Raw genomic sequence first — 24,679 nt, 5'->3', positions numbered from 1 at the left:
TAGTGTACCCAATTAATTTTTTTCCAATTAAGGGGCAATTTAGAGTGGCCAATCCACCCACCCTGCACATCTTTTTAAAAAATATATATTTTATTAAAGTTTTCAAACACAATATTTCCCCCTTACAAATCAACAAAAACGGTAACATGATAACTGATAGATAACATGGTTTAAATAAAATAGTGAACTAACAACATAACACAAAATAGTGCCCCCCCCCTCCGCCGGCACACGAGGAAGAGGAATTTACCCTACCTAGGGCATCAGCCCACAAACCCTCCTCAATCTCCTCCCCGAGCTCTTCTTCCCATTTTCCTTTCAGTTCTTCTACAAGCTCCTCCCCCTCTTCTCTCATCTCCCGGTATATTTCGGGCACTTTGCTCTCCCCGACCCACACCCCCGAAAGCACTCTATCCTGGATCCCCTGTGCCGGGAGCAGCGGAAATTCCCTCACCTGTTGTCTCGTGAATGCCCTCACCTGCATATACCTAAAGATATTCCCCGGAGGCAGCTCATACTTTTCCTCTAGCGCTCCCAAGCTCGCAAACGTCCCATCTATAAATAAGTCTCCCACTCTCCTGATTCCTGCCCGGTGCCAGCTCTGGAACCCTCCGTCCAACCTCCCTGGGGCAAATCTATGGTTGTTCCTGATCGGGGACCAGACCGAGGCTCCCAGCACACCCCTCTGTCGCCTCCATTGCCCCCAGATACTTAATGTTGCCGCCACCACTGGGTTCATGGTAAACCTTTTCGGGGAGAGCGGTAGTGGCGCCGTCACCAGCGCTTTTAAGCTTGTTCCTTTACAGGACGCCATCTCCTGCCTTTTCCACGCCGCCCCCTCTCCCTCTATCATCCACTTACGGATCATCGCCACATTGGCGACCCAGTAATAGTCGCCCAAATTCGGCAACGCCAGTACCCCTCTGTCCCTGCTACGTTGCAGGAACCCCCTCCTTACCCTCGGGGCCTTCCCTGCCCACACGAAGCTCATGACACTCCTATCTATTTTCTTGAAAAAGGCCTTGGTGATCAATATAGGGAGACATTGAAACACAAATAGGAACCTCGGGAGGACCATCATCTTAATCGCCTGCACTCTGCCCGCCAGTGACAGCGGCTGCATATCCCACCTTTTGAAATCCTCTTCCATTTGCTCCACCAGCCAAGTCAGATTGAGTCTGTGTAAGGTTCCCCAGCTCCTGGCTATCTGAATCCCCAGGTATCGGAAGTTTCTTTCCATTCTCCTTAGCGGCAGGCCATCTATCCCTCTACTCTGGTCCCCAGGGTGTATCACGAAAAGCTCACTCTTTCCCATGTTAAGCCTATATCCCGAGAAATCTCCAAACTCCCTCAATATCTGCATAACCTCTGTCATCCCCCCCCCCCACTGGATCCGTCACATACAGCAGTAGGTCAATCGCGTAGAGTGACACTCGGTGTTCCTCTCCCCCTCTAACCACCCCTCTCCATTTCCTGGAGTCTCTCAGCGCTATGGCCAGTGGTTCAATTGCCAGCGCGAACAGTAATGGGGACAGCGGGCATCCCTCTCTTGTTCCCCTATGTAGTCGAAAATACTCCGATCTTTGCTGATTTGTGACTACACTTGCCATTGGGGCCCCATAGAGGAGTTTAACCCAGCTGACAAACCCCTCCCCGAACCCGAACCTCCTCAGAACCTCCCATAGATACTCCCACTCTACCCTATCAAATGCCTTCTCTGCAGCCATCGCCACCACTATCTCTGTCTCCCCCTCTGATGGGGGCATCATTATCACCCCCAATAGCCGTCGCACGTTGACATTCAATTGTCTCCCCTTTACGAACCCTGTCTGATCTTCGTGCACCACCCCCGGGACACAATCCTCTATCCTCATTGCCAGCACTTTTGCCAACAACTTGGCGTCCACATTCAGAAGAGAGATAGGCCTATAAGACCTGCATTGCAGCGGGTCTTTATCTCGCTTCAGGATTAGTGATATCGTCGCCTCCGACATTGTCGGGGGTAGAGTCCCCCCTTCTCTGGCCTCGTTAAAGGTTCTTGCCAGCAGCGGGGCCAACAAGTCCACGTATTTCCTGTAAAATTCCACCGGGAACCCGTCAGGCCTCCGCATATCTTTTATCCATACTCAAGATCTCCCCCAGTAATCTTTCCCTCTCTTTGGCCTCTGTTTTCCCCTTGTGAGCCCTGATGGAGATCAACTCTCCCCTGACCACCGCCTTCAGCGTTTCCCATACTACCCCCACTCGGACCTCCCCATCATCATTGGCCTCCAGGTACCTTTCGATACATCCCCGCACCCTTCCGCAGACTCCCTCATCCCCCAATAATCCCACATGCAGTCGCCAGAGTGGGCGCTGTTCCCTCTCCTCTCCTCGTTCCAGATTCACCCAATGTGGAGCATGGTCTGAAACAGCTATGGCTGAGTACTCCGTTCCTTCCACCCTCGAAATCAGTGACCTTCCCAGAACGAAGAAATCTATCCGGGAGTATACCTTATGGACATGGGAGAAAAAGGAGAACTCTTTGGCCAGCAGCCTGGCAAATCTCCACGGATCCACTCCCCCCATTTGGTCCATAAACCCCCTAAGCACCTTGGCTGCTGCTGGCCTTCTTCCGGTCCTGGATCTAGATCTATCTAACCCTGGGTCTAGCACGGTGTTGAATTCCCCCCCCCCCCGCCCCCCCATTACCAGGTTTCCTACCTCCAGGTCCGGGATACGTCCCAGCATCCGCTTCATAAATCCCGCATCATCCCAGTTCGGGGCATATACGTTGACCAGCACGACCTCCATTCCCTGCAGTCTGCCACTCACCATCACATACCTGCCCCCGCTGTCCGCTACAGTGTTCCTAGCCTCGAATGACACCCGTTTCCCCACCAATATGGCCACCCCTCTATTCTTTGCGTCCAGCCCTGAGTGGAACACCTGTCCCACCCATCCTTTCCTTAACCTAACCTGGTCCGCCACCTTCAGATGCGTCTCTTGAAGCATGGCCACGTCTGCCTTCAGTCCTTTTAAGTGCGCGAACACGCGGGCCCTCTTAATCGGCCCATTTAGGCCTCTCACGTTCCACGTGATCAGCCGGACTGGGGGACTGCCCGCCCCCCCCCCTCCCCTGTCGACTAGCCATCACCCTCTCTGGGCCCGTCCCACGTCCCGGTCCTGCGCACCCACCCGTCCCCCAGGCGGTGCATTCCCGCCTCGACCACCTTTTCTCTTACCAGCTTCCTTTCGATCTCAGCAGCAGCAGCAACCCAGTTGTTGTGTCCCCCCCCCCCCCCCGGCTAGATCCCCATCTAGCATGGTTACTCCCCACATATTGCTTCTGAAAGTCAGCTGACTTCAACTGACCCTGGATTCTCCCGCTCTCTCCTTGACCCCCTAGTGTGAGGAACTCCCTTCCTCCTTGCGCCTATCTTCCCGCCATCATCTCTCTGGCGCGGGAAAAGAAAAAGAAACCCCGCGCTTTCTAGGACCATCCCGCCCCCCCCCGTGGCACAGCTCCCCCTACAGCCCCGTTCCCGTTCCCCATCCCCCGCCTGTGTCTCTTTTTTCCCCCCACCGGCGCCCACATTTCTCAGTGTCCCCCCCCTCCCCAATTTACACCTCTATACATCAGCACTGTCGTTTCCCCTCCAACATCAGTCCCTCAGTTCTGGTCCAGTGTCTCTTTTTGAATGAAGGTCCTTGCTTCTTCCGACGTTTCAAAATAGTAATGTCTATCCTGATGCGTGACCCATAATCGCGCCGACTGCAACATCCCGAACTTTACTTTCTTCGAATGCAGCACCTCCTTGGCTCGATGGAAACTCGCCCTCCTTCTCGCCACCTCCGCACTCCAGTCCTGATACACTCGTATCAGCGCATTCTCCCATCTGCAACTTCGTACCTTCTTGGCCCATCTCAAAACAACCTCTCTGTCATTGAAGCGGTGAAATCGCACGACCATCGCCCTAGGTGGTTCTCCAGTCTTTGGTCTCCTCGCAGGGACCCGGTGGGCCCCTTCCACTTCCAAGGGGCCCGAGGGGGCCTCAGCTCCCATTAGCGAACGTAGCATCGTGCTCGCATAAGCCCCGCCGTCAGCTCCTTCCACTCCCTCGGGGAGACCCAGGATCCGGAGGTTCTTTCTCCTTGATCTATTTTCCAGGACTTCAATTCTTTCGATGTACTTCTTATGAAGCGCCTCGTGCGTCTGCATTTTGACCGCTAGGCCCAGGATCTCGTCCTCGTTGTCAGTTACCTTCTGCTCCACCACACGGAGCTCTGTCTCCTGGGCCTTTTGTGTCTCTTTAAGCCCCTCGATTGCCTGTAGCATCAGGGCCATCACCTCCATTTATAGCAGCTCCACACACCGTCTTAAAAATTCATCCTGGTCCGGTCCCCATGTCGCCTGGGCTCCCTCCGACGCCATCTTGTTCCTTTCTTTCCTCTGCCGCTGCCCTCGAGGATCCTCCGTGACCTGGCAGCCGCTGCCGATCTTTTTCTCCACACTGGGGGGGACTCCCTGTTGCTTCACCCCACACCGGGTTTCGTCGTGAAAAATTTCCAGTTGGGGCTCTTAAAAGAGCCCAAAGGTCCATCAAAGCTGGAGCCGCCGAAACGTGCGGCTTAGCTGGTCATCGCCGCAACCGGAAGTTCTCACACCCTGCACATCTTTGGGTTGTGGGGGCGAAACCCACGCAAACACGGGAAGAATGTGCAAACTCCACACGGACAGTGACCCAGAGCCAGGATCGAAACTGGGACCTCGGTGCCATGAGGCTGCAGGGCTAACCCACTGTGCCACCGTGCTGCCCTCAAGATGCCTTTTTAACACCATTAATGTATCTGCATCCACAACCTCCCTTGGCAACACGTTCCAGGCATTCACCGCCCTCTGCGTAAAAAACCTGCCTCACCTATCTCCTCTAAACTTTGCCCCACGGACCTTAAACCTATGCTCCCTGTTGACTGACCCCTCCACCCAGGGAAAGAGTGTCTATCCATTCACTCTATCCATGCCCCTCATAATCGTGTAGACCTCTAGGTCACCCCTCAACCTCTGTCTTTCTAATAAAAACAGTCCGAGTCGATTCAGCCTCTCCACATAGCTAACACTCTCCAGACCAGGCAACTTCCTGGTAAACCTCCTCTGCACTCTCTCCAAAACCTCCACATCCTTCTGGTAGTGTAGCAACCAGAATTGTGTGCAATATTCCAATTGTGACCTTACAAAGGTTCTATAAACTGTCGCACGACTTGCCAGTTTTTATACTTGATGCCCCATCCAATGAAGGCAAGCATTCCGTATGCTTTCTTGAATAACTCGTCCACTTGTGTTGCCACCTTTAAAGATCTGTGGGCCTGCATGCCCAGATCTCTCTGACTTTCTGTATTCCTAAGAGTCTTGATATTTACGGTATATTTCCGCTCTGTGTTAGAACTACCAAAATGCATTACCTCACATTTGTCCAGATTAAACTCCATTTGCCATTTCTCTGCCCAAGTCTCCAACCTATCTATGTCCTGCTGTATCCTTCGACAATCCTCAACGCTATCTGCCACTCCACCAACCTTGGTGTCATCCACAAACTTACTAATCAGAGCAGCTACATTTTCCTCCAAATCATTTATGTATATTACAGCCAACAGAGGCTCCAGCACAGATCCCTGTGGAACAGCTAGTCACAACCTTTTCAGAAAAACACCCTTTCACTGATACCCTTTGCCTCCTGTCACCGAGCCAGTTCTGTATCCATCTTACCACCTCACCTCTGATCCTGTGTGACTTCACCTTTTGTGCCAGTATGCCATGAGGCACCTTGTCAAAGGCTTTACTGAAGTCCATGTAAACAACATCCACTGCCCTCCCCTCATCAATCATCTTTGTCACCTCCTCAAAAAACTCGATCATGTTAGTGAGGCACGACCTCCCCTTCACAAAATCATGCTGCCTATTGCTAATGAGTCCATTTGTTTCCAAATGGGTATGGATCCTGTCCCTGAAAATTCTCTCCAGTAATTTACCTACTACCGAAGTGAGGCTCACCGGCCTATAGTTTCTACGATTATCCATGCTACCTTTCTTAAACAGTGGTACCACATTAGCTATTCTCCAGTCCTCTGGGATCTCACCTGTAGCCAATGAGGATACAAAGATGTCAGTCAAGGCCCCAGCAATTGCCTCCCTTGCTTCCCTCAATATTCTGGGGTAAATCCCATCCGGCCCAGGAGACTTAACTACTTTAATATCTTTTATCAGACCCAGTACTTCCTCCTTTTCGATGTTAACAGGATCCAGACTGTCCACACACCCTACTGAAGAATCATCTTCCACAAAGTCCCTTTCTTTGGTGAACACTGATGCAAAGTACTCATTTCGTACCTCGCCCATTTCCTCTGGCTCAACACATAGATTACCCCCACTGTCCTTAAGTGGTCCAATCCTTTCCCTGGCCACCCTCGTGCTTTTTAAATATGGATTTAAAGCTTTGAGATTCACCTTAATCCTACTTGCCAAGAACTTTTCATGGCCCCTCCTAGCCCTCCTAATAGAGTTGTTAAACATCCCAAAATATAGTTATTGCAATGCAATTAAAATAGTTTTCAACTTTGAATCACTGTCCGTGTGGAGTTTCCACATTCTCTCCGTGTCTGCGTAGGTCTCACCCCCAGAACCCAAAAGATGTGCAGGGTAGGTGAATTGGCCACATTAAATTGCTCCTTAATTAGGAAAAAAAGAATTGGTAATCTAAATTTATTTTAAAAGAAAAAGTAGTTTTCAACTTCGGAAAACTAGCCGGTCATGGATACATTTTCACTTAATTGAATATGACACCAGGATTAGATATTTCTTGCAATGGTGAGGTCAGAGTTCTCTCTCCTTCTTTCTGTGACTTCCACACAATACTATATTTGTAACTTTAAAATGAGCTGCACAACCAGAATGTCACCTATGGTGGCATAACCCATAAAACTAGATGATAACGCAGCAATAAAGATTATCCTGATGTTCAAGTAGTTTTATTACCATTGTATAGTCTGATTTAAAATTACAGAACCGCCCCCCCCATTCCTGATTTCCCAGCCTTTATCACTGTAATATCAGTGATGTATGAGAAAGTCAGGAGCTCAGAGCTGCTCATGAAAGAACTAACAGGCAAGATGAGGATTTTTTAAAGCAATGTTAAGCCAGCAGTAAGATGAGAAGCTGACATGTTTGTGAACAGCTGAGTGAAGTGTTTGCTGAATCTCGCCTGGGCGTGCGCAGCAATTAGGTAATGACTGGATTAATTTCGGCATACATGCAAAAATTAGCACAAGCACTGACTCATGGAATAATAGCTGTTGACCTTTAATGTCACACCTGAGCAAAAAGCACATCATTGTGCATGTGTAGTAATGTACAAATCACATTGTTCTCGGAAAAAGAGCTGGAAACCAATAAAACCGCTTGGGCTCAATCTTTACAATCTCCTGGGCCTGCTGGCTCAACTTTAAATTCGATAAACATTTCCATTGTGTTTGAGAGTATTAGGCAATATGACTTTACTTGAAATTTAAAGGGCGCTATTCTCCGCCCCCCCCCCCCCCACGCCAGGTGGGAGAATCGCCGGGGCACCGCACGAATCGCGCCACGCCGCCCCGACCCCCGCACGCAATTCTCCCACCACCCGGAAACCAGCGGCGCGCGATTCGCACGGGCCGCTCTGAGAACCGGCGAGCGGCGATTCTCTATCCCGGATGGACCGAGCGGCCGCTACGACACGACAGGTTCCCGCAGGCGCCGTCCACCCCTGGTCGCTGCCGGCGGGAACTCTACGGGAACGCTGGGGGGGCGGCCTGTGGGGGAGGGAGGGGGGCTCCTTCATCAGGTTGGCCTCCAATGGGGTCTGGCCAGCGATCGGGGCCCACCAATCGGCGGGCCGGCCTTTCCCACCCCCGGGCCTACCTCCTTCCGCCCGCGGCCCCAGAACACCGACGCCATGTTGGTGAGGGGCCGGCGTGCGTAAGACGTTCCCCGCGCATGCGCAGGATGGCGCGGCCCAACTGCGCATGCACAGGATTGGGCTGCCCCAACTGCGCATGCGCGGGTTGGCGCGGCGCCCATTTGGCGCCACGTAAGGACGCTGGAGCAGCGTGAACCGCTCCAGCGCTGTGCTGGCCCCCTGTGGGGGCCAGAATAGGTCGTGCCCGGGCCCTGTTCGTGCCGTCGTGAAACGCGACGGCACGAACACTTGGCCTCCATTTCGGAGAATCGCCCCCCCAATGTACCCAATTCATTTTTTTTCCAATTAAGGGACAATTTAGCTTGGCCAATCCACCCACCCAGCTCATCTTTGGGTTGTGGGGCTGAGACCCACGCAGACACGGGGAGAATGTGTAAACTCCACAAGGGCAGTGACCCAGGGCCGGGATCGATCCTGGGAACGCGGCACCATGATGCAGCAGTGCTAACCACTGTGCCACCCCTAGGCAATTTGACCTGGTCAGATCTAAAATCTAATGTCACTATTGACTGAGTAGAGTTGGGAAAGGAGGTAGTTCAGTTAGTAATGTGGAGTGATCCTGCTGAACTTCTACCTCATCATGTTTTTGGATTTTAGATCAGATTTCAGTTTATTAACTGGAAGATTTCCCTTTGCAGCAAACGCCCAGAAACGCAGTGTGTCCAGGAAGCTTTTCTAACACAGTCTGTAGATTGTCCGACCAGAGGGGAGGCCATATTGGATTTGGTACTTGGTAATGAACCAGGGCAAGTGATAGATTTGTTAGTGGGGGAGCATTTTGGAGATAGTGACCACAATTCTTTGACTTTCACTTTGGTAATGGAGAGGGATAAGTGCGTGCAACAGGGCAAGGTTTACAATTGGGGGAAGGGTAAATACGATGTTGTCAGACAAGAATTGAAGTGCATAAGTTGGGAACATAGGCTGTCAGGGAAGGACACAAGTGAAATGTGGAACTTGTTCAAGGAACAGGTACTACGTGTCCTTGATATGTATGTCCTGTCAGGCAGGGAAGTGATGGTCGAGTGAGGGAACCATGGTTGACAGGAGAGGTTGAATGTCTTGTTAAGAGGAAGAACGAGACTTACGTAAGGCTGAGGAAACAAGGTTCAGACAGGGCGCTGGAAGATAGCCAGGAGGGAACTGAAGAAAGGGATTAGGAGAGCTAAGAGAGGGCATGAACAATCTTTGGCGGGTAGGATCAAGGAAAACCCCAAGGCCTTTTACACATATATGAGAAACATGAGAATGACAAGAACGAGGGTAGGTCCGATCAAGGACCGCAGCGGGAGATTGTGTATTGAGTCTGAAAATATAGGAGAGCTCTTGAACGAGTACTTTTCTTCAGTATTTACAAATGAGAGGGGCCATATTGTTGGAGAGGACAGTGTGAATCAGACTGGTAAGCTCAAGGAAATACTTGTTAGGAAGGAAGATGTGTTGGGCATTTTGAAAAACTTGAGGATAGACACGTCCCCCGGGCCTGACGGGATATATCCAAGGATTCTATGGGAAGCAAGAGATTAAATTGCAGAGCCGTTGGCAATGATCTTTTCGTCCTCACTCAACAGGGGTGGTACCAGGGGATTGGAGATTGGTGAATGTCGTGCCCTTGTTCAAAAAAGAGAATAGGGATAACCCTGGGAATTACAGGCCAGTTAGTCTTACTTCGGTGGTAGGCAAAGTAATGGAAAGGGTACTGAGGGATAAGAACATAAGAACATAAGAACTAGGAGCAGGAGTAGGCCATCTGGCCCCTCGAGCCTGCTCCACCATTCAATGAGATCATGGCTGATCTTTTGTGGACTCAGCTCAACTTTCCGGCCCGAACACCATAACCCTTAATCCCTTTATTCTTCAAAAAACTATCTATCTTTATCTTAAAAACATTTAATGAAGGAGCCTCGACTGCTTCACTGGGCAAGGAATTCCATAGATTTACAACCCTTTGGGTAAAGAAGTTCCTCCTAAACTCAGTCCTAAATCTACTTACCCTTATTTTGAGGCTATGCCCCCTAGTTCTGCTTTCACCCACCAGTGGAAACAACCTGCCCGCATCTATCCTATCTATTCCCTTCATAATCTTATATGTTTCTATAAGATCCCCCCTCATCCTTCTAAATTCCAACGAGTACAGTCCCAGTCTACTCAACCTCTCCTCGTAATCCAAACCCTTCAGCTCTGGGATTAACCTAGTGAATCTCCTCTGCACACCCTCCAGTGCCAGTATGTCCTTTCTCAAGTAAGGAGACCAAAACTGAACACAATACTCCAGGTGTGGCCTCACTAACACCTTATACAATTGCAGCATAACCTCCCTAGTCTTAAACTCCATCCCTCTAGCAATGAAGGACAAAATTCCATTTGCCTTCTTAATCACCTGTTGCACCTGAAAACCAACTTTCTGCGACTCATGCACGAGCACACCCAGGTGTCTCTGCACAGCAGCATGTTTTAATATTTTATCATTTAAATAATAATCCCTTTTGCTGTTATTCCTACCAAAATGGATAGGATTTCTGAGCATCTGGAAAGACACTGCTTGATTAGGGATAGTCAGCACGGATTTGTGAGGGGTAGGTCTTGCCTTACAAGTCTTATTGAGTTCTTTAAGGAGGTGACCAACCATGTGGATGAAGGTAAAGCAGTGGATGTAGTGTACATGGAATTTAGTAAGGCATTTGATAAAGTTCCCCATGGTAGGCTTATGCAGAAAGTAAGGAGGCATGGGATAGTGGGAAATTTGGTCAGTTGGATAACAAACTGGCTAACCGATAGAAGTCAGAGAGTGGTGGTGGATGGCAAATATTCAGCCTGGATCCCAGTTACCAGTGGCGTACCGCAGGGATCAGTTCTGAGTCCTCTGCTGTTTGTGGTTTTCATTAATGACTTGGATGAGGGAGTTGAAGGGTGGGTCAGTAAATTTGCAGACGATACGAAGATTGGTGGAGTTGTGGATAGTGAGGAGGGCTGTTGTCGGCTGCAAAGAGACATAGATAGGATGCAGAGCTGGGCTGAGAAGTGGCAGATGGAGGTTAACCCTGAAAAGTGTGAGGTTGTCCATTTTGGAAGGACAAATATGAATGCGGAATACAGGGTTAACGGTAGAGTTCTTGGCAATGTGGAGGAGCAGAGAGATCTTGGGGTCTATGTTCATACATCTTTCAAAGTTGCCACTCAAGTGGATAGAGCTGTGAAGAAGGCCTATGGTGTGCTAGCGTTCATTAACAGAGGGATTGAATTTAAGAGCTGTGAGGTGATGATGCAGCTGTACAAAACCTTGATAAGGCCATATTTGGAGTACTGTGTGCAGTTCTGGTCACCTCATTTTAGGAAGGATGTGGAAGCTTTGGAAAAGGTGCAAAGGAGATTTACCAGGATGTTACCTGGAATGGAGAGTAGGTCTTACGAGGAAGGGTTGAGGGTGCTAGGCCTTTTCTTATTAGAATGGAGAAGGATGAGGGACGACTTGATAGAGGTTTATAAGATGATCAGGGGACTAGATAGAGTAGACAGTCAGAGACTTTTTCCCCGGGTGGAACAAACCATTACGAGGGGACATAAATTTAAGGTGAATGGTGGAAGGTATAGGAGGGATGTCAGAGGTAGGTTGTTTACCCAGAGAGTAGTGGGGGCATGGAATGCACTGCCTGTGCAAGTAGTTGAGTCGGAAACATTAGGGACCTTCATGCAGCTATTGGATAGGTACATGGATTACAGTAGAATGATATAGTGTAGATTAATTTGTTCTTAAGGGCAGCATTGTGGATAGCACAATTGCTTCACAGCTCCAGGGTCCCAGGTTCGATTCCGGCTTGGGTCACTGTCTGTGCGGGGTCTGCACATCCTCCCCGTGTGTGCGTGGGTTTCCTCCGGGTGCTCCAGTTTCCTCCCACAGTCCAAAGATGTGCAGGTTAGGTGGATTGGCCATGATAAATTGCCCTTAGCGTCCAAAATTGCCCTTAGTGTTGGGTGGGGTTACTGGGTTATGGGGATAGGGTGGAGGTGTTGACCTTGGGTAGGGTGCTCTTTCCAAGAGCCGGTGCAGACTCGATGGGCCGAATAGCCTCCTTCTGCACTGTAAATTCTATGATAATCTATGATTAATCTAGGACAAAGGTTCGGCACGACATCGTGGGCCGAAGGGCCTGTTCTGTGCTGTATTTTTCTATGTTCTAAACAGCTAAATTGTCCCTTTCTTTTGATAGAAGGGGATTCCCCCCCCCCCCCCCCCGGCATGTTTCTTCTGGTCCTGCTGCTGACGATGAGGTTTCCCATTGAATCCCCCCCCCCCCCCCCACTACCAGGTAGCCATCAGCAGGAGGTGGCCGGCAGCAGGACTGGAAGATCCCACTGACGAATGGCCAGAAAATCCCCCCCAGAAAATCTGTTTCTTTGTACTGTGCAGTAACGCTCGGATATATTGTGGGTAAAAACCAAATAGGAGGTTTAAACACAACGTTTTTTTCGAACAGCAACTAACAGGAACATTTGATTCATTTTGTTTAATTTTTCCAAAAGACGCACTTGTCATGTGAATTGGACATTCTGAATTCTCCTGTGTACCCGACCAGGCGCCAGAGTGTGGTGACTAGGGGATTTTCACAGTAATGTCATTGCAGTGTTAATGTAAGCCTACTTGTGACACTAATAAAAATTATTATTATTTTCAAGCATTCTTTAGCTGTGTTGATGGAGAAGATGTTTACAGCAAACCCGCATTTCATTCGCTGTGTCAAACCAAACATTAATAAATTGCCCAATCAGTTGGACAGCAACATTTTCATGGATCAGGTGAGTACTGCCTTCCATTAATGGCTGTAAATTGAAAGTTAAGGTGAGTTTATTCATGGTGGTGGTAATGGATAGCTGGGATAGATTGTCCCTGAACTGATTGGACCAAACTGGTACTGGTACCATGAAAATTATTCTGTTACCTCAAAAGGTTAGCATTTTGCTTTAGATAGCCGTGATGAACTTTAAGGTAATAACTTGCAATGTTCATCTAAATACTTGAGTGCATTTTACTTCGGATGATATTAGGTTCACGGAAATATCACTGGAATCCTGCAAACAAAATTCTAGGTTTAAAATCTTTTTTTCCCCCATTTTCTGGACGAAGCAAAGATTTTACCAGCTTTGTCCTAATGATGGAAGATGTCATGGAAGAGAAATATCTGGTTTGCTGCCTTCTAGTTAATGAGATTGGTGATTCCAGCGATCCTAACCCATGTATCACTGAAGACTATATAAGCAGCAGTGTCAATATTGTTACATTCTCAGCTATTGTGTCATCAGAACACTGGCAATGCCTCCATTTTAAAATAAACCTTGTTTGCATGTGTTTCCATGACTTCGCCCTCCCTATGGGGGGGATTTTTAGTCCGTGTTGCCTGTCAATGAGAACAGCGATGCAGGTGGAAAATTTGTCAGGAATCGGAAAACGCGATTCTCTCTGGCGAGATCACAATTTCCAATTTTCTAAGTCCCTTGTCAATGGCATGTTGAGAAATCTGCTGGGAAAGACCGGGAACCTTATTTTAATACATTTATAATGTCACGAGTGAGACCTCCTCCTGTGACTTCTTCACACACTGAATATTCATGAAAACCCCGGCACCATTTACAACAGCTGTACAAAAACGAGATCTTGGATACCTCATTCCAAAGGGGGTATCGGAGGTGAGTGCTCAGGGGGACCCAGATAGGTTCAGCTCGTGCTGGGGTGGGGAGGGCGTTGGGTTCTGTCTCAGCATCTCGTGCAGGGGGCGCTTGCAGGCCTTGGCAGCCCTTCATGTCTGTGAGCCTCTACGTGTAAAGAGGTCTGGCAGCTGGTATGCAAGCAGCGCTTCCCGTGTCCTCCTTGTTGGGCCTGTGCTTATATTGGGTGCCATAGTAAATTCAGAAAATGTGGATTTAACTGTTGTGCACTTAAAATGATTGATCAGGACCAAAATATAATTTTTGTAAGCTAATGGTATCAAGGGGTATGGAACAAGGTTGGGAAAATTGGAATAGAGGTGCAAATCAGCAATGATATTGTTGAATGACAGAACAAGCTCAAGAGGCTGAATGTCTCTTGGAAATTGGTCTCCAATTTCATGTCTTAGAGTTGTTCACATAGCAAGGAAAATTTAAAATCACTATGAAGAATTACTTAGTTACGAGTTAGGAATCGCTTACCATTTGCATGATCACAAAATTTGGAGATAATCCTTCAGAAAATCCTATTCCCTCTAACACAGTCATAATATAACTATAATGTTGTTATACAGTTTTGTGTAAATCCTAGCCTTAATTTCTCATAATTTCAGAAGAATATAATGAAGTGGTCCATTGGAGATAAATTTGGACTAGTAGTTAAAGACAAATATGCTAATTGCTTATTCTTACTGACTATTTATTTGATAAATTAGAAAGTGAGCTATATGGTAAATGATGTAGCATTTTTGGTTTTAATGTAATAATTCTATGCCATTGATTAGTTTTTGTATCTCGCATACTGGCATTGATTCCAACTTGTTTCAGCTCCGATACAATGGATTGTTGGAAACCATCCGGATTCGTAAAGATGGATATTCATGGAGACCATTCTTTGAGGAATTTGCAGAAAGGTACAACAGCTTCCATTTAATGTGGCAAATATCTTGAGAGCAGAATAGCTAGAAGAAATGATCAAAGGCATAGTAAAGAGAAGGTTTTGCAGGCCAGGAGAGATTTGTAGAAATCGAGAGTGATTCTGAGGCAGCTGATGGCGGAGTGGAGAGGATGCCGCACCTTCTGTGATTTCCTAACGTTGTTATCGCGGGCAGGATTTTACTTTTTTATTTGTTATATATATTTAAAGTTATATATTGAAGTCAGACATCTAGGTGAGGTCTGGGAAAGCTCAATGTATGTAGTGTGATATGTAGTGTTGATTCATAATTTTCTTTTTACAGATATGGAATACTGCTTATTACACCCAATATATCATTTACTAAAGAAAGGTAAAATGAAAACAATTTTAACTGTGTATATGGCTTGATCTGTCAAATTCTTCTTTTTAAATAGTTTGTAACTTTCTTAAGATAGCCCCATAGAAGAAGCTCACGTCTAAGATTCATAAATGGTGAAACCGGAAAACGAGATTTATAAGGTTCACCAGAAAATAGGTGTGAATTTGCTTTTGACTTGAGAAATCAGTGTTATACTAATAAAGGTACGATAATAACAAAAAAAATATCAAGCTGGAAAGAATATTTTAATCTGCTGCTTGTCTGTCTCTGCCTGAGTATGTCATGTTGTGGTTGTTTGCTGGGAGCATTTGTTTTGCTTTGTTTTAATGAGCTTCCTGCAGCCTCATTTGATAAAATTATGTAACTGCAGCGCACAAACTGTGAAAGGTCACCGGTTCAGTTTCTGCTCTGAGATCAGACAACTGAGATAAGCGGCAGCAGAGACACTGCAATTGGCTAAGAAGAGGGAAAAACTATCAGAAAGACTGTACGTTCTTGAATAGTATCCAGTGATTCCTGCTAGAAAATACATGTAGCGCCTGCCTAGGGTGACTGATGTCTTTGCAGTCAACTAAACTCCCGATGCTTATTGTCAAGACTTGCACATAGTGGAAGATCACTTCAGCAATGTGCCAGACATTGCATGTGCAGTTGCCCCTTCCCGAGCAGGAGCTGATCTCCGTATTGGGATGGGGAGAAAATTAATTTAAAAAAAGTAAAACTCTACGCGTGAAACAAACTCCTAATTTCTTTTTAAGAGTCAACAGGACTCTGAGTCAGAACATTGTGACTCGGGCTCCACTCTAGGAATTGTGCGCGCAAAACATTTGCAGTGCTGAGGGAGTGCTGCAATTTTGTAGGTAGTGCCTTTCAAATGCAATATTTAATAGTGCAGTGGCTCGAGACAATGCACTGGAGATTTCCAATAACGAACAAGGGGGTTTATTAACAACCGGCAACGGCAACTATGTACAAACACAGAACAACAATACTTGGGTCTTAACTCTCTAGCTTCTGGGTCCACACTGACCCCTGCTCCCAAGGCCCCCTGCTTTTGCCATTGGTCAGGGTTTGCGTACTCCTGCCCACTAGGCTCACCCCTTAAAGGGACCGCGCTACCAAAAATAGCTATCTGAACAGACAGATGTGGCCATAGCTTGGGCAGGACATTCTCCTGGCACTTATTCCTCCTTCAAACAAACTCATTAGTTCTCCTCGTTATTTGTGGGAACTTGCTTTGTGCACGACATTTGTCATGTTGGTTTATATTAACAGTGACTTTGTAGTAATTAAGTGTATTTGAAGTGTTGTAGGCTGTTTCTTTTGAGGTGTTATCATGCAAGTCTACCTCTTTGTTGGGATTAATTGTTCTCTCTTCCTGACAGTTGCCTAGCTATTCTTCAAACTACAGGCCTGAAGGACTGGAAGTCTGGGTAAGTTGGAATGAATCTGGAGAATGAATCATGCTGAGACAAAGGACCACAAAGTTGATATTTGCATAATTGACATTCTGAGCCTATTAATTCAGCTAACTACAAATATGTGCTGATCTACAGAATAGTTTGGAAAATGCACAGCAGATCAGTTATCACCCGAAAGCGACAGCAATTGAGCTGGGATCCTTCATCCATCCTGATGAAATGTTCCACCTGAAACATTAACCCAAGTTATTTTTTAAGATATTGAATCAGCGACCATGGTACTTCCTGCTCTACCAGTTTCCAATTCACAGCAGTCACACTTATTCTTTTTACCTTCTGCGGTCTGTGACTTTCATTTTGAATCAGCTTTCTGAGCAGACTTCGGCTAGAAACTGCAGGACCTCTTTAAATTTGTTTTCTGTCCAATTTCCACCCACAGCCAGCTTGATTGACAGGTCAGGTGGGTGATCCCATGCAACTGGACTGGGCTGACAGCAAGAAGGTCTCATGATGGTTCAGAGAGATGGGGAGGGGGCGGGGGTTACAAATGGCGGTTGGGGGGTGCGGGATGGGGATATTTACGGGTAGCTTGTTGAGGCTGCTGCTCCTGGTTCATAAGCAGTGCTGAAAATGCACTTACTTGCCTTGAAATGTTTCCCATCTCCTCTCACCAGGTTTCCTGAGACTGGTTACAAATGGAATCACTGTTAATCATCAGCCTCTTTAAAATAACTATCCGGTTTCCTGCAAGTAGATTAATCACTTGCCATTTCACCTACCTCGGTTACAACCAGACGTGGGAAGGTTCATGCCAGATGGATTCCTGCTTCAGATTTCTGCCTCTTTAGAAGATATGTAGGAACTGGAGTAAGCCAGATGGCTCTTGAGCCTGCTCCATCATTTAATAAGGTCATGCCTGATCCTCGACTTCAGTTCCACTTTGCTGCCCAATCCCTATATCCCTTCATTCTCTTGAGATCCCAAAATTGGATCAATCTCAGCTTTGAATATACTGATCATATAAGAAATGTTCTCTTTCCTGAATCAAAGCTATCTGTGTTTGGGGGTTAAAATGATCTGCGCTGGTGGGCGAGTGAACAACTAGGATGTGTAAATTTAAATGCCTTATCAAAACAGCAGGTTAGTGTAATTTGTTTAATGCCGAGTGGCTGCCAACCTTGCCATTACCTACCTGAAACAGTGACGGAAGGAGAAACCATAAAGGAAGTGGATAAGCATTTGAGATAAAAAAATTATAAGTGTATTGTGAGAGAGTAGAGAGATCAAACAGAATGGCTCGTTCTAACTGTCTGCACAAGCACAGTGGACTAAGTGTAACCCTCTGTGCTGTAAAACTCTTAATTCCTTTAATTTCCCCCCCTGAAGTCATTGAATTCCTGCATTGAGATGCTGGTTGCTTAACTAAGAGACTCTTTGTGCACGGGAGGGAAGTTTTCAACATGGGATATCACAGCCAATACTGCTCTTGTTGCTTAACCACGGAGTCGGCCTGGCATGGAGTCCAATTAGAGTGGGTAATTTTAAATTAGATAATTCAGCATACAGCTGGAATCGAACCTGGGAATTTTGTGTTCCATGTAGCTCCAGTACAGCATGTATGTACTGAGCCATTGGAGAAACCGGTCTTTTCACCTTTCATAATCTGTTCACATTACTCAGGTAGAAGGTTCATATTCACTTTTTATCTGCTTTTTTTTAGTAAATCCAACAATTGGGTCCTGTCTTGCTGGTGAACTCAGTTGGCACCGATGTCTTGGTCATATTTTGAGCTGGATTTTTTTTCCTGTTTGTAGAAAGTCCCGCTTGTTCTTTAAATACTGGCATCAGGATCAATTGGCAAAGTGTATCGAAAGACTTGAAAAAGCTGCAGTCATTATCCAGAAAAGTAAGCAACGATGGTCAATATGGGTTTTAAATAATGCTGTGTCCTATTTGGAGGGAAATGACCCTTTTCTTAAAGTAATATTTTAACTCTAATAAAAATAAAAACTGATGAATAGCAATTTTAGAACTAATTGAGTAATGGAGCAGTCACAGTCAAGAAGCTTTGAGGATTGAGTGATAGTGATTCCATTAGAGGCTGGGATGTGATAGCTATTATTTGGCATCTATGAGGCATGACCATTACCCAGTCCCTTGTCATTACCTCCCATTACCAGTATCAGATTCATTCAAATCCTACTCTGAATTAATACATTTCACTAACTCAGACCGCTTCCCACTAATGCAACTCCACATGGATTTCTTTCCTTGGCCTTGTGTCCAAATAATAACTGGAATTTGCACACTAATCCTTTACCCACTGTTGTGCCTGAGTAACATTGCAACTCGGATTCCTCTATAGTTTGACAGGTGGTTGCACCTGAAGACCATGCACTAATGTAGTTTACATACAAAGGAGTTGTCAGAGAACAGCGTAATCTGATTTATTTTACTTGGAGTCATGCACAGTTTGAGGGCAAAGTGTACCCCAGAACTCTATCTCCCATTTTTCTGCTAATGAGCCAGCTCACCAAAGCTAGATAACATCCAAGCTTGGAATGACAAGGGACTGGGGGACAGTCATGCCCCATAAATGCCAAATAATAGCTATCCCATCGCAAACTCTAATGGAACCACTATCATTCAATCACCAGCATTAGTAATAATAATAATAATCGCTTATTGTCACAAGTAGGCTTCAATGAAGTTACTGTGAAAAGCCCCTAATCGCCACATTCCGGCGCCTGTTCGGGGAGGCTGGTACGGGAATTGAACCCTCACTGCTGGCATTGTTCTGCATTACAAGTGAGCTGTTTAGCCCACTGTGCTAAACCAGACCCTAAATCTTGGTCATTTGTTGACCAGATGTTTATTGGGCCAAACATACTTGACAACAAAGTATCAAGAGAAGTACAGAGGCTAGATACTTTGTGACGACTTGTTTGTTTTTTGACTCCTCAAAGCCTCACCACCATTGACAAGGTTCAGTCAGAAGTGTGTAGAAGCTTAGGTGGATAGGTACAGCCACAGCAGCACATGAGATGCTAACATCATCTAGGACAGAGCAGATCAGACCATATGTCACTTCTCCATCACCAGTATACTGCCTGCAGTATGTATAGTCAACAGGATACAGTGCAGTAGTTCACCAGGCTTCTTTGACAGCATCTACTGCCATCCATAACTAGCACCACTGAGAAGAACAAGCTGTTAATGCTATGCCAGCATTAAGACCTCTAGTCACCCACCTACCTCGACCTTTCACCCTACCTGCCACATCATTCTAACTAATACATTGTACTGATCTGAGTATAGATTGCAGTTTGCTGTTAAATCAGTACCCGATGGTTTCCTATTTAAAACCATAATGGGAGCACCAACACCAAAATGACTGCAGGAGTCACCCACCATTTTGGGAAACTTTGTTAAAAAAACATTTTATTCAAATGTTCAACATTTTTACAACAAATAAACACAACCGCAACACCGCCCATCGCCCCCCCCCCCTCAACTACCCCTGTCCCGCCCCTTGACAGCAACCAGATCCCCAAATGTAAGACAAACAAACCCCATCTCTGATGGAACTTCTCATCTGTCCCTCTCAGAGCAAATTTCACCTTCTGCAAATACAGGAACTCCATTAGATCCCCCAGCCACACTGAGACACAGGGGAGAAGCTGAACTCCACCCCAACATGACCCGCTTCTGAGCGATCAGCAAGGACACCCCCACCCCCACCTCGGGCTGAGCCCCTGGTCAGCATTCTGTAGGGACCGGACTGGACCGTTTCATCCACGACAGTCTGGTCCATATCTCCATCATGCCTAACTCCCCATCCCTTTCCCACAGCACCTTCCCTCGCAGTCGCAGAAGGTGCACCAACTGCACCTTTGCCTTCACCCTCCTCACCGTTCAAAGTCCCAAATATGCACTTCAGGTTAAGCAGCATTTCACTTGCACATACCTCAATTTGGTCTACCATATTTACTGCTCCCATTGCAGTCTCCTCTACATTGGGAAGATGAAATACAGACTGTGTAACTGCTTTGCGGAACACCTTCACTCAGTCCGCAAGCATGACCCCAACCTTCCTGATCATAGAATTATCATAGAATTTACAGTGCAGAAGGAGGCCATTCGGCCCATCGAATCTGCACCATCTCTTTGAAAGAGCACCCTACCCAAGGTCCACACCTCCACCCTATCCCCATAACCCAGTAATCCCACCCAACACTAAGGGCAATTTATCATGGCCAATCCACCTAACCTGCACATATATGTGGGAGGAAACCAGAGCACCCGGAGGAAACCCACGCACACACGGGGAGGATGTGCAGACTCCACACAGACAGTGACTCAAGCCGGAATCGAACCTGGGACCCTGGAGCTGTGAAGCAATTGTGCTATCCACAATACTACCGTGCTGATGAGTGTCATTTAACTCAGCATCTTGCTGTCATGCCCGCCTGCCCATCCTTGGCCTGCTGCAATGCTCCAGTGAAGCCCAGCGTAAGCTGGAGGAGAGGCATCTCCCCTTCTGGTTGAGCACGTTTCAGTCCCTGGGACTCAATGTTGAGCCTGGCAACTTTAGATTTTGACCTTTCGGCTCCAGCTTAAACCCCTCCCCTTTTTTTTACATATCCCATTCATGTATTGCCTCAATGTAAAACACCCCTCCCCATCTCACCAGGCAATCCATCTTTTTTTCATAAAGTTACTACTTTATGTTGCAGTTTCTACATTTTTCCTCTTTTTCAGTTCTGACAAAGAATCTATGGACTCAAAATGTTAACTGTGTTTCTCTTCTGGTAGAAACTGGCAACCTGCCGAATTTCTCCAGAATCCTCTGCTCTTGCTGCAATCTGTACCATTGTTCTGCTTCCATAAATCCATTATTCTCCACATAGTGCGTCTGTACTTCATGCTTGCTACTTTGGTCTTTGATAAGTAAGATTACTGATTTGCAGATCTGGAGACTTTGTACTGACTTGAATAGCGATTGCAGTTTGCTGTTAGATCAATGCTCTTGATTTGGCCCAGGTAACTTATTTCCTTGTGTGTTCTTCAAGGTTATAAACGATTCCGCTGTCAAAGCAGATATAAAATCTTATTAGCTGAGCTACAAAACCAGCGTCAGCTGGAATTGGAAAGACAGATTGAAGAAAGAAGGCAGATAGAATTGGAACAAGAATTGGAGAGGAAAAATCAGGAAATGGAATGGAAAAACGAAAGTAGGTGTTGATCAGGCTGTAATCATATTTATTAGCATTCTGACAAAATTCCATGGAAACTTCAGCAGAACTTTCCTGATGGTTCAATATGAAATAAATCTTCACTGTTGGTTTTAGGTCATAGATCATAGAATTTACAGTGCAGAAGGAGACCATTCAGCCCATTGAGTCTGCACCGGCTCTTGGAAAGAGCACCCCACTTAAGCCCACACCTTCACCCTATCCCTGTAACCCAGCAACCCCATCTAACCTAAGGGCAATTTATCATGGCCAATCCACCTAACCTGCACATCTTTGGACTGTGGAGGAAACTGGTGCACCCGGAGGAAACCCACGCAGACACGGGGAGAACGTGTAGACTCCGCACAGCCAGTGACCCAAGCGTGAATCGAACCTGGGATCCTGGTGCTGTGAAGCCATAGTGCTAACCACTATGTTACCGTGCTTCCCATGTTGCACATCTTTTGTAAACTATTTCTGGTTAACAACCCAGTCCTTAAGTCACTTTTGGCCTAGCACCTCTATCTCTTTCCCCTTCTCATCCACTCTATCCACACACCCTCCCTGACCCCTAACCCTCCCCATACCCAAAAATAGCTCAAGTGGGCATTCCACTGCTGGCTACGTGGTATTTGTAATATTAAATGCATGTGGTATACATTTTCTGTAGCAAACCACTGGTCATGTTAGAATTAAATGAATCAATGGATTGTTAATTAGACAATATAAACTGTCAAAGATCAGCTATTTCGTTACAGAGAAAATGATATGTTGTTAAGCAAAATCTGTACTGTGCAGAATTGGTGACACCTCCAGTTCCACTTCCAAGGAAAAAGAAACCCCTCCCTCGACCTCGGTCCGTTGCTGTGGATAAATTTCGCAATGCGGTGCAGCCGCCTGTTCCCAGACCCAGGAGTAAATTAGTAGAGGTATGTCTTTCTTTCAAAACCATTTTTATATTTCTAAAAATAAATTGTACGCTCCCTGTTCCAGGGATCCCTTTGGAGACCAATAAGATTTTAAAAGAGATTTGAACTTCCAGTGGCAGACTCGCAAGATACACATTTTAAGAGATTTAACGTAACACACTAAACACTACCTCGATTAAACATTATTTAGCAGGTAACTCATACACTGAACTACAGCGCACAGTAGCAGCAGTGTGTACCATCTACAAGATGTCCTGCAAGAACTCACCAAGACTCCGTAGACAGCATCTTACAAACTCTCAACCACTACCATCTAGACTTGGGCAGCAGACACCTGGGAGCACCACTTGGAAATTCCCCTCCAAACCACTCTCCATCAATCCTGACTTGGAAATATACAGTCATTCCTTCAAAATCCTGGAACTCTCTTCCTAACAGCACATGGACTACAGCAGTTCAAGATGGCAGCTCACTACCACCACCTCGAGGGCAGTTAGGGGCGGGCAGTAAATGCTGGCCTAGTCAGCGGTGCCCACATCGCTTGAATGAGTAAACCAAAATCAGTTTGTGTACATCACCTTCCGTCTGTGCATGTTATTGATATTTGTCATTGATTTTCAATATTTTTGACCCCTGACAGTTATAAGGTGAAGAAGATTGCTTTCTATTTTGAACCTTTCAATAAGATCCAGACCTGGGAGTGACTGATTTTAATGAGGCATATACTTGGAGTGCTGGGACAGGCAGCAACCAACAACAACTTGCACTATTTTGCCGTCAATAAAACCTCCCAAGATGCTTACTTCACAGGAGTGTTATCAAACAAATTTAGAAACTGAGCTATGTAAGGAGGTGTTAGGGGAGGGGTGGCAGCGGCGTAGTGGTATTGTCACTGGACTAGTAAACCAGAAACCCAGGGTAATGCTCCAGGTTCAAATCCCACCACTGCAGTTGGTGAAATTTGAATTCAATAAAAATCTGGAATTAAAAGCCTAATGATGACCATGAAACCATTGTCGATTGTCCTAAAAACCCATCTGGTTCACTAATGTTCTTTATGGAAGGAAATCTGCTGTCCTTACCTGGTCTGGCCTACATGTGACTCCAGACACGCAGGTTGACTCTTAACTGCCCCCTCGAGGATAATTAGGGATGGGCAATAAATACTGACCCAGCCAGCGACGCCCACAGCCCCTGAACGAATAAAAAAATTAGGGCAAATGATCAAAAGCTTAATCAAAAGAGTAAGTTTTAACGAGACTCTTAAAAGAGCAAAATGAGGTGGAGAAGTGTAGAGAAGGAATTCTAGTTTAGGGTGTTGGTAACTGAAGACATGGCCAGGAATGGTGGAGCAACTAATATTCGGAATGGACCAGAATTGTACGAGCAGGTTGTAGGGCTAGAGGAGGCTACAGAAATGAAGAGAGACCATGCACTGATTTGGAAACAAGGATGAGAGTTTTAAAATCTGGCATTGTTTAAACTTGGATTTTTTTTGTACTGTATTGGCTAAGATAAACGAGGCAATGCAATGCGTAACTAGTCCCAGGCAGTGATATCCTATTTCCACTGTTGATTTTAATAACTCAGTAAAAAAAAAAAGATTGAGTGATTTTAAAAAGGCAAGGATGTCTTTTATAAGTTCCACCTTTGTTTTAGGCAACTCCATTCGATAATTCTCGGGACCATATAACCAGCAGCTGGCTACAGGAACAAGCAGATAAAGAGCAGCGAATTAACAAGAAAAGAGCTACAATTCGGTGGTTCAAAGACACTCAGGCTCGAAAAGTACTTCAGAATGGTATTTTCCCATGCTGGTTCCATGGGATGATTACACGGCGGTGAGTCTGGTTTTCTGGCAATATCATGGTCAGTTTCACTGATTTGCCTATTATTTTTACAAACCCAATGATCTGAGCCACTTGCTAGATTTGTGCTATTGCGGTGAGTAGCTCGAGATGGGAAATTTCCAGACTCCGTTTTCGCTCTGGGAGGCGGGGTCAGGGTGGAATCCGGCCCGGCGACCCTGAAAGCAAATAGTATCTTCCAATTCCGCCAGTAATGGGAAGCTTGGCGGGCAGGGGAACTTAATTTGGTGTGAGGCCA

General features: G+C 46.3%; 1 protein-coding gene across 3 annotated transcripts in view; it reads left to right on the top strand.

Moving 5' to 3' along the window:
* Positions 1–24,679, top strand: part of LOC140409085 (myosin-IIIb) — a 250,058-nt gene that overhangs the window by 187,702 nt on the left and 37,677 nt on the right. For all 3 annotated transcript variants that reach the window (XM_072497187.1, XM_072497186.1, XM_072497184.1), the window contains exons 18-25: positions 12,666–12,785; positions 14,520–14,605; positions 14,933–14,980; positions 16,375–16,422; positions 18,225–18,316; positions 21,483–21,644; positions 22,443–22,573; positions 24,233–24,414. In XM_072497187.1, the coding sequence (XP_072353288.1) occupies positions 12,666–12,785; positions 14,520–14,605; positions 14,933–14,980; positions 16,375–16,422; positions 18,225–18,316; positions 21,483–21,644; positions 22,443–22,573; positions 24,233–24,414 (869 nt within the window). The remainder of the gene's footprint in view (positions 1–12,665; positions 12,786–14,519; positions 14,606–14,932; positions 14,981–16,374; positions 16,423–18,224; positions 18,317–21,482; positions 21,645–22,442; positions 22,574–24,232; positions 24,415–24,679) is intronic.

Source organism: Scyliorhinus torazame, chromosome 3, assembly GCF_047496885.1.
Source record: "Scyliorhinus torazame isolate Kashiwa2021f chromosome 3, sScyTor2.1, whole genome shotgun sequence".
NCBI classification, from domain to species: Eukaryota; Metazoa; Chordata; class Chondrichthyes; order Carcharhiniformes; family Scyliorhinidae; genus Scyliorhinus; species Scyliorhinus torazame.
This window is presented reverse-complemented; position numbering and strand designations above follow the sequence as displayed.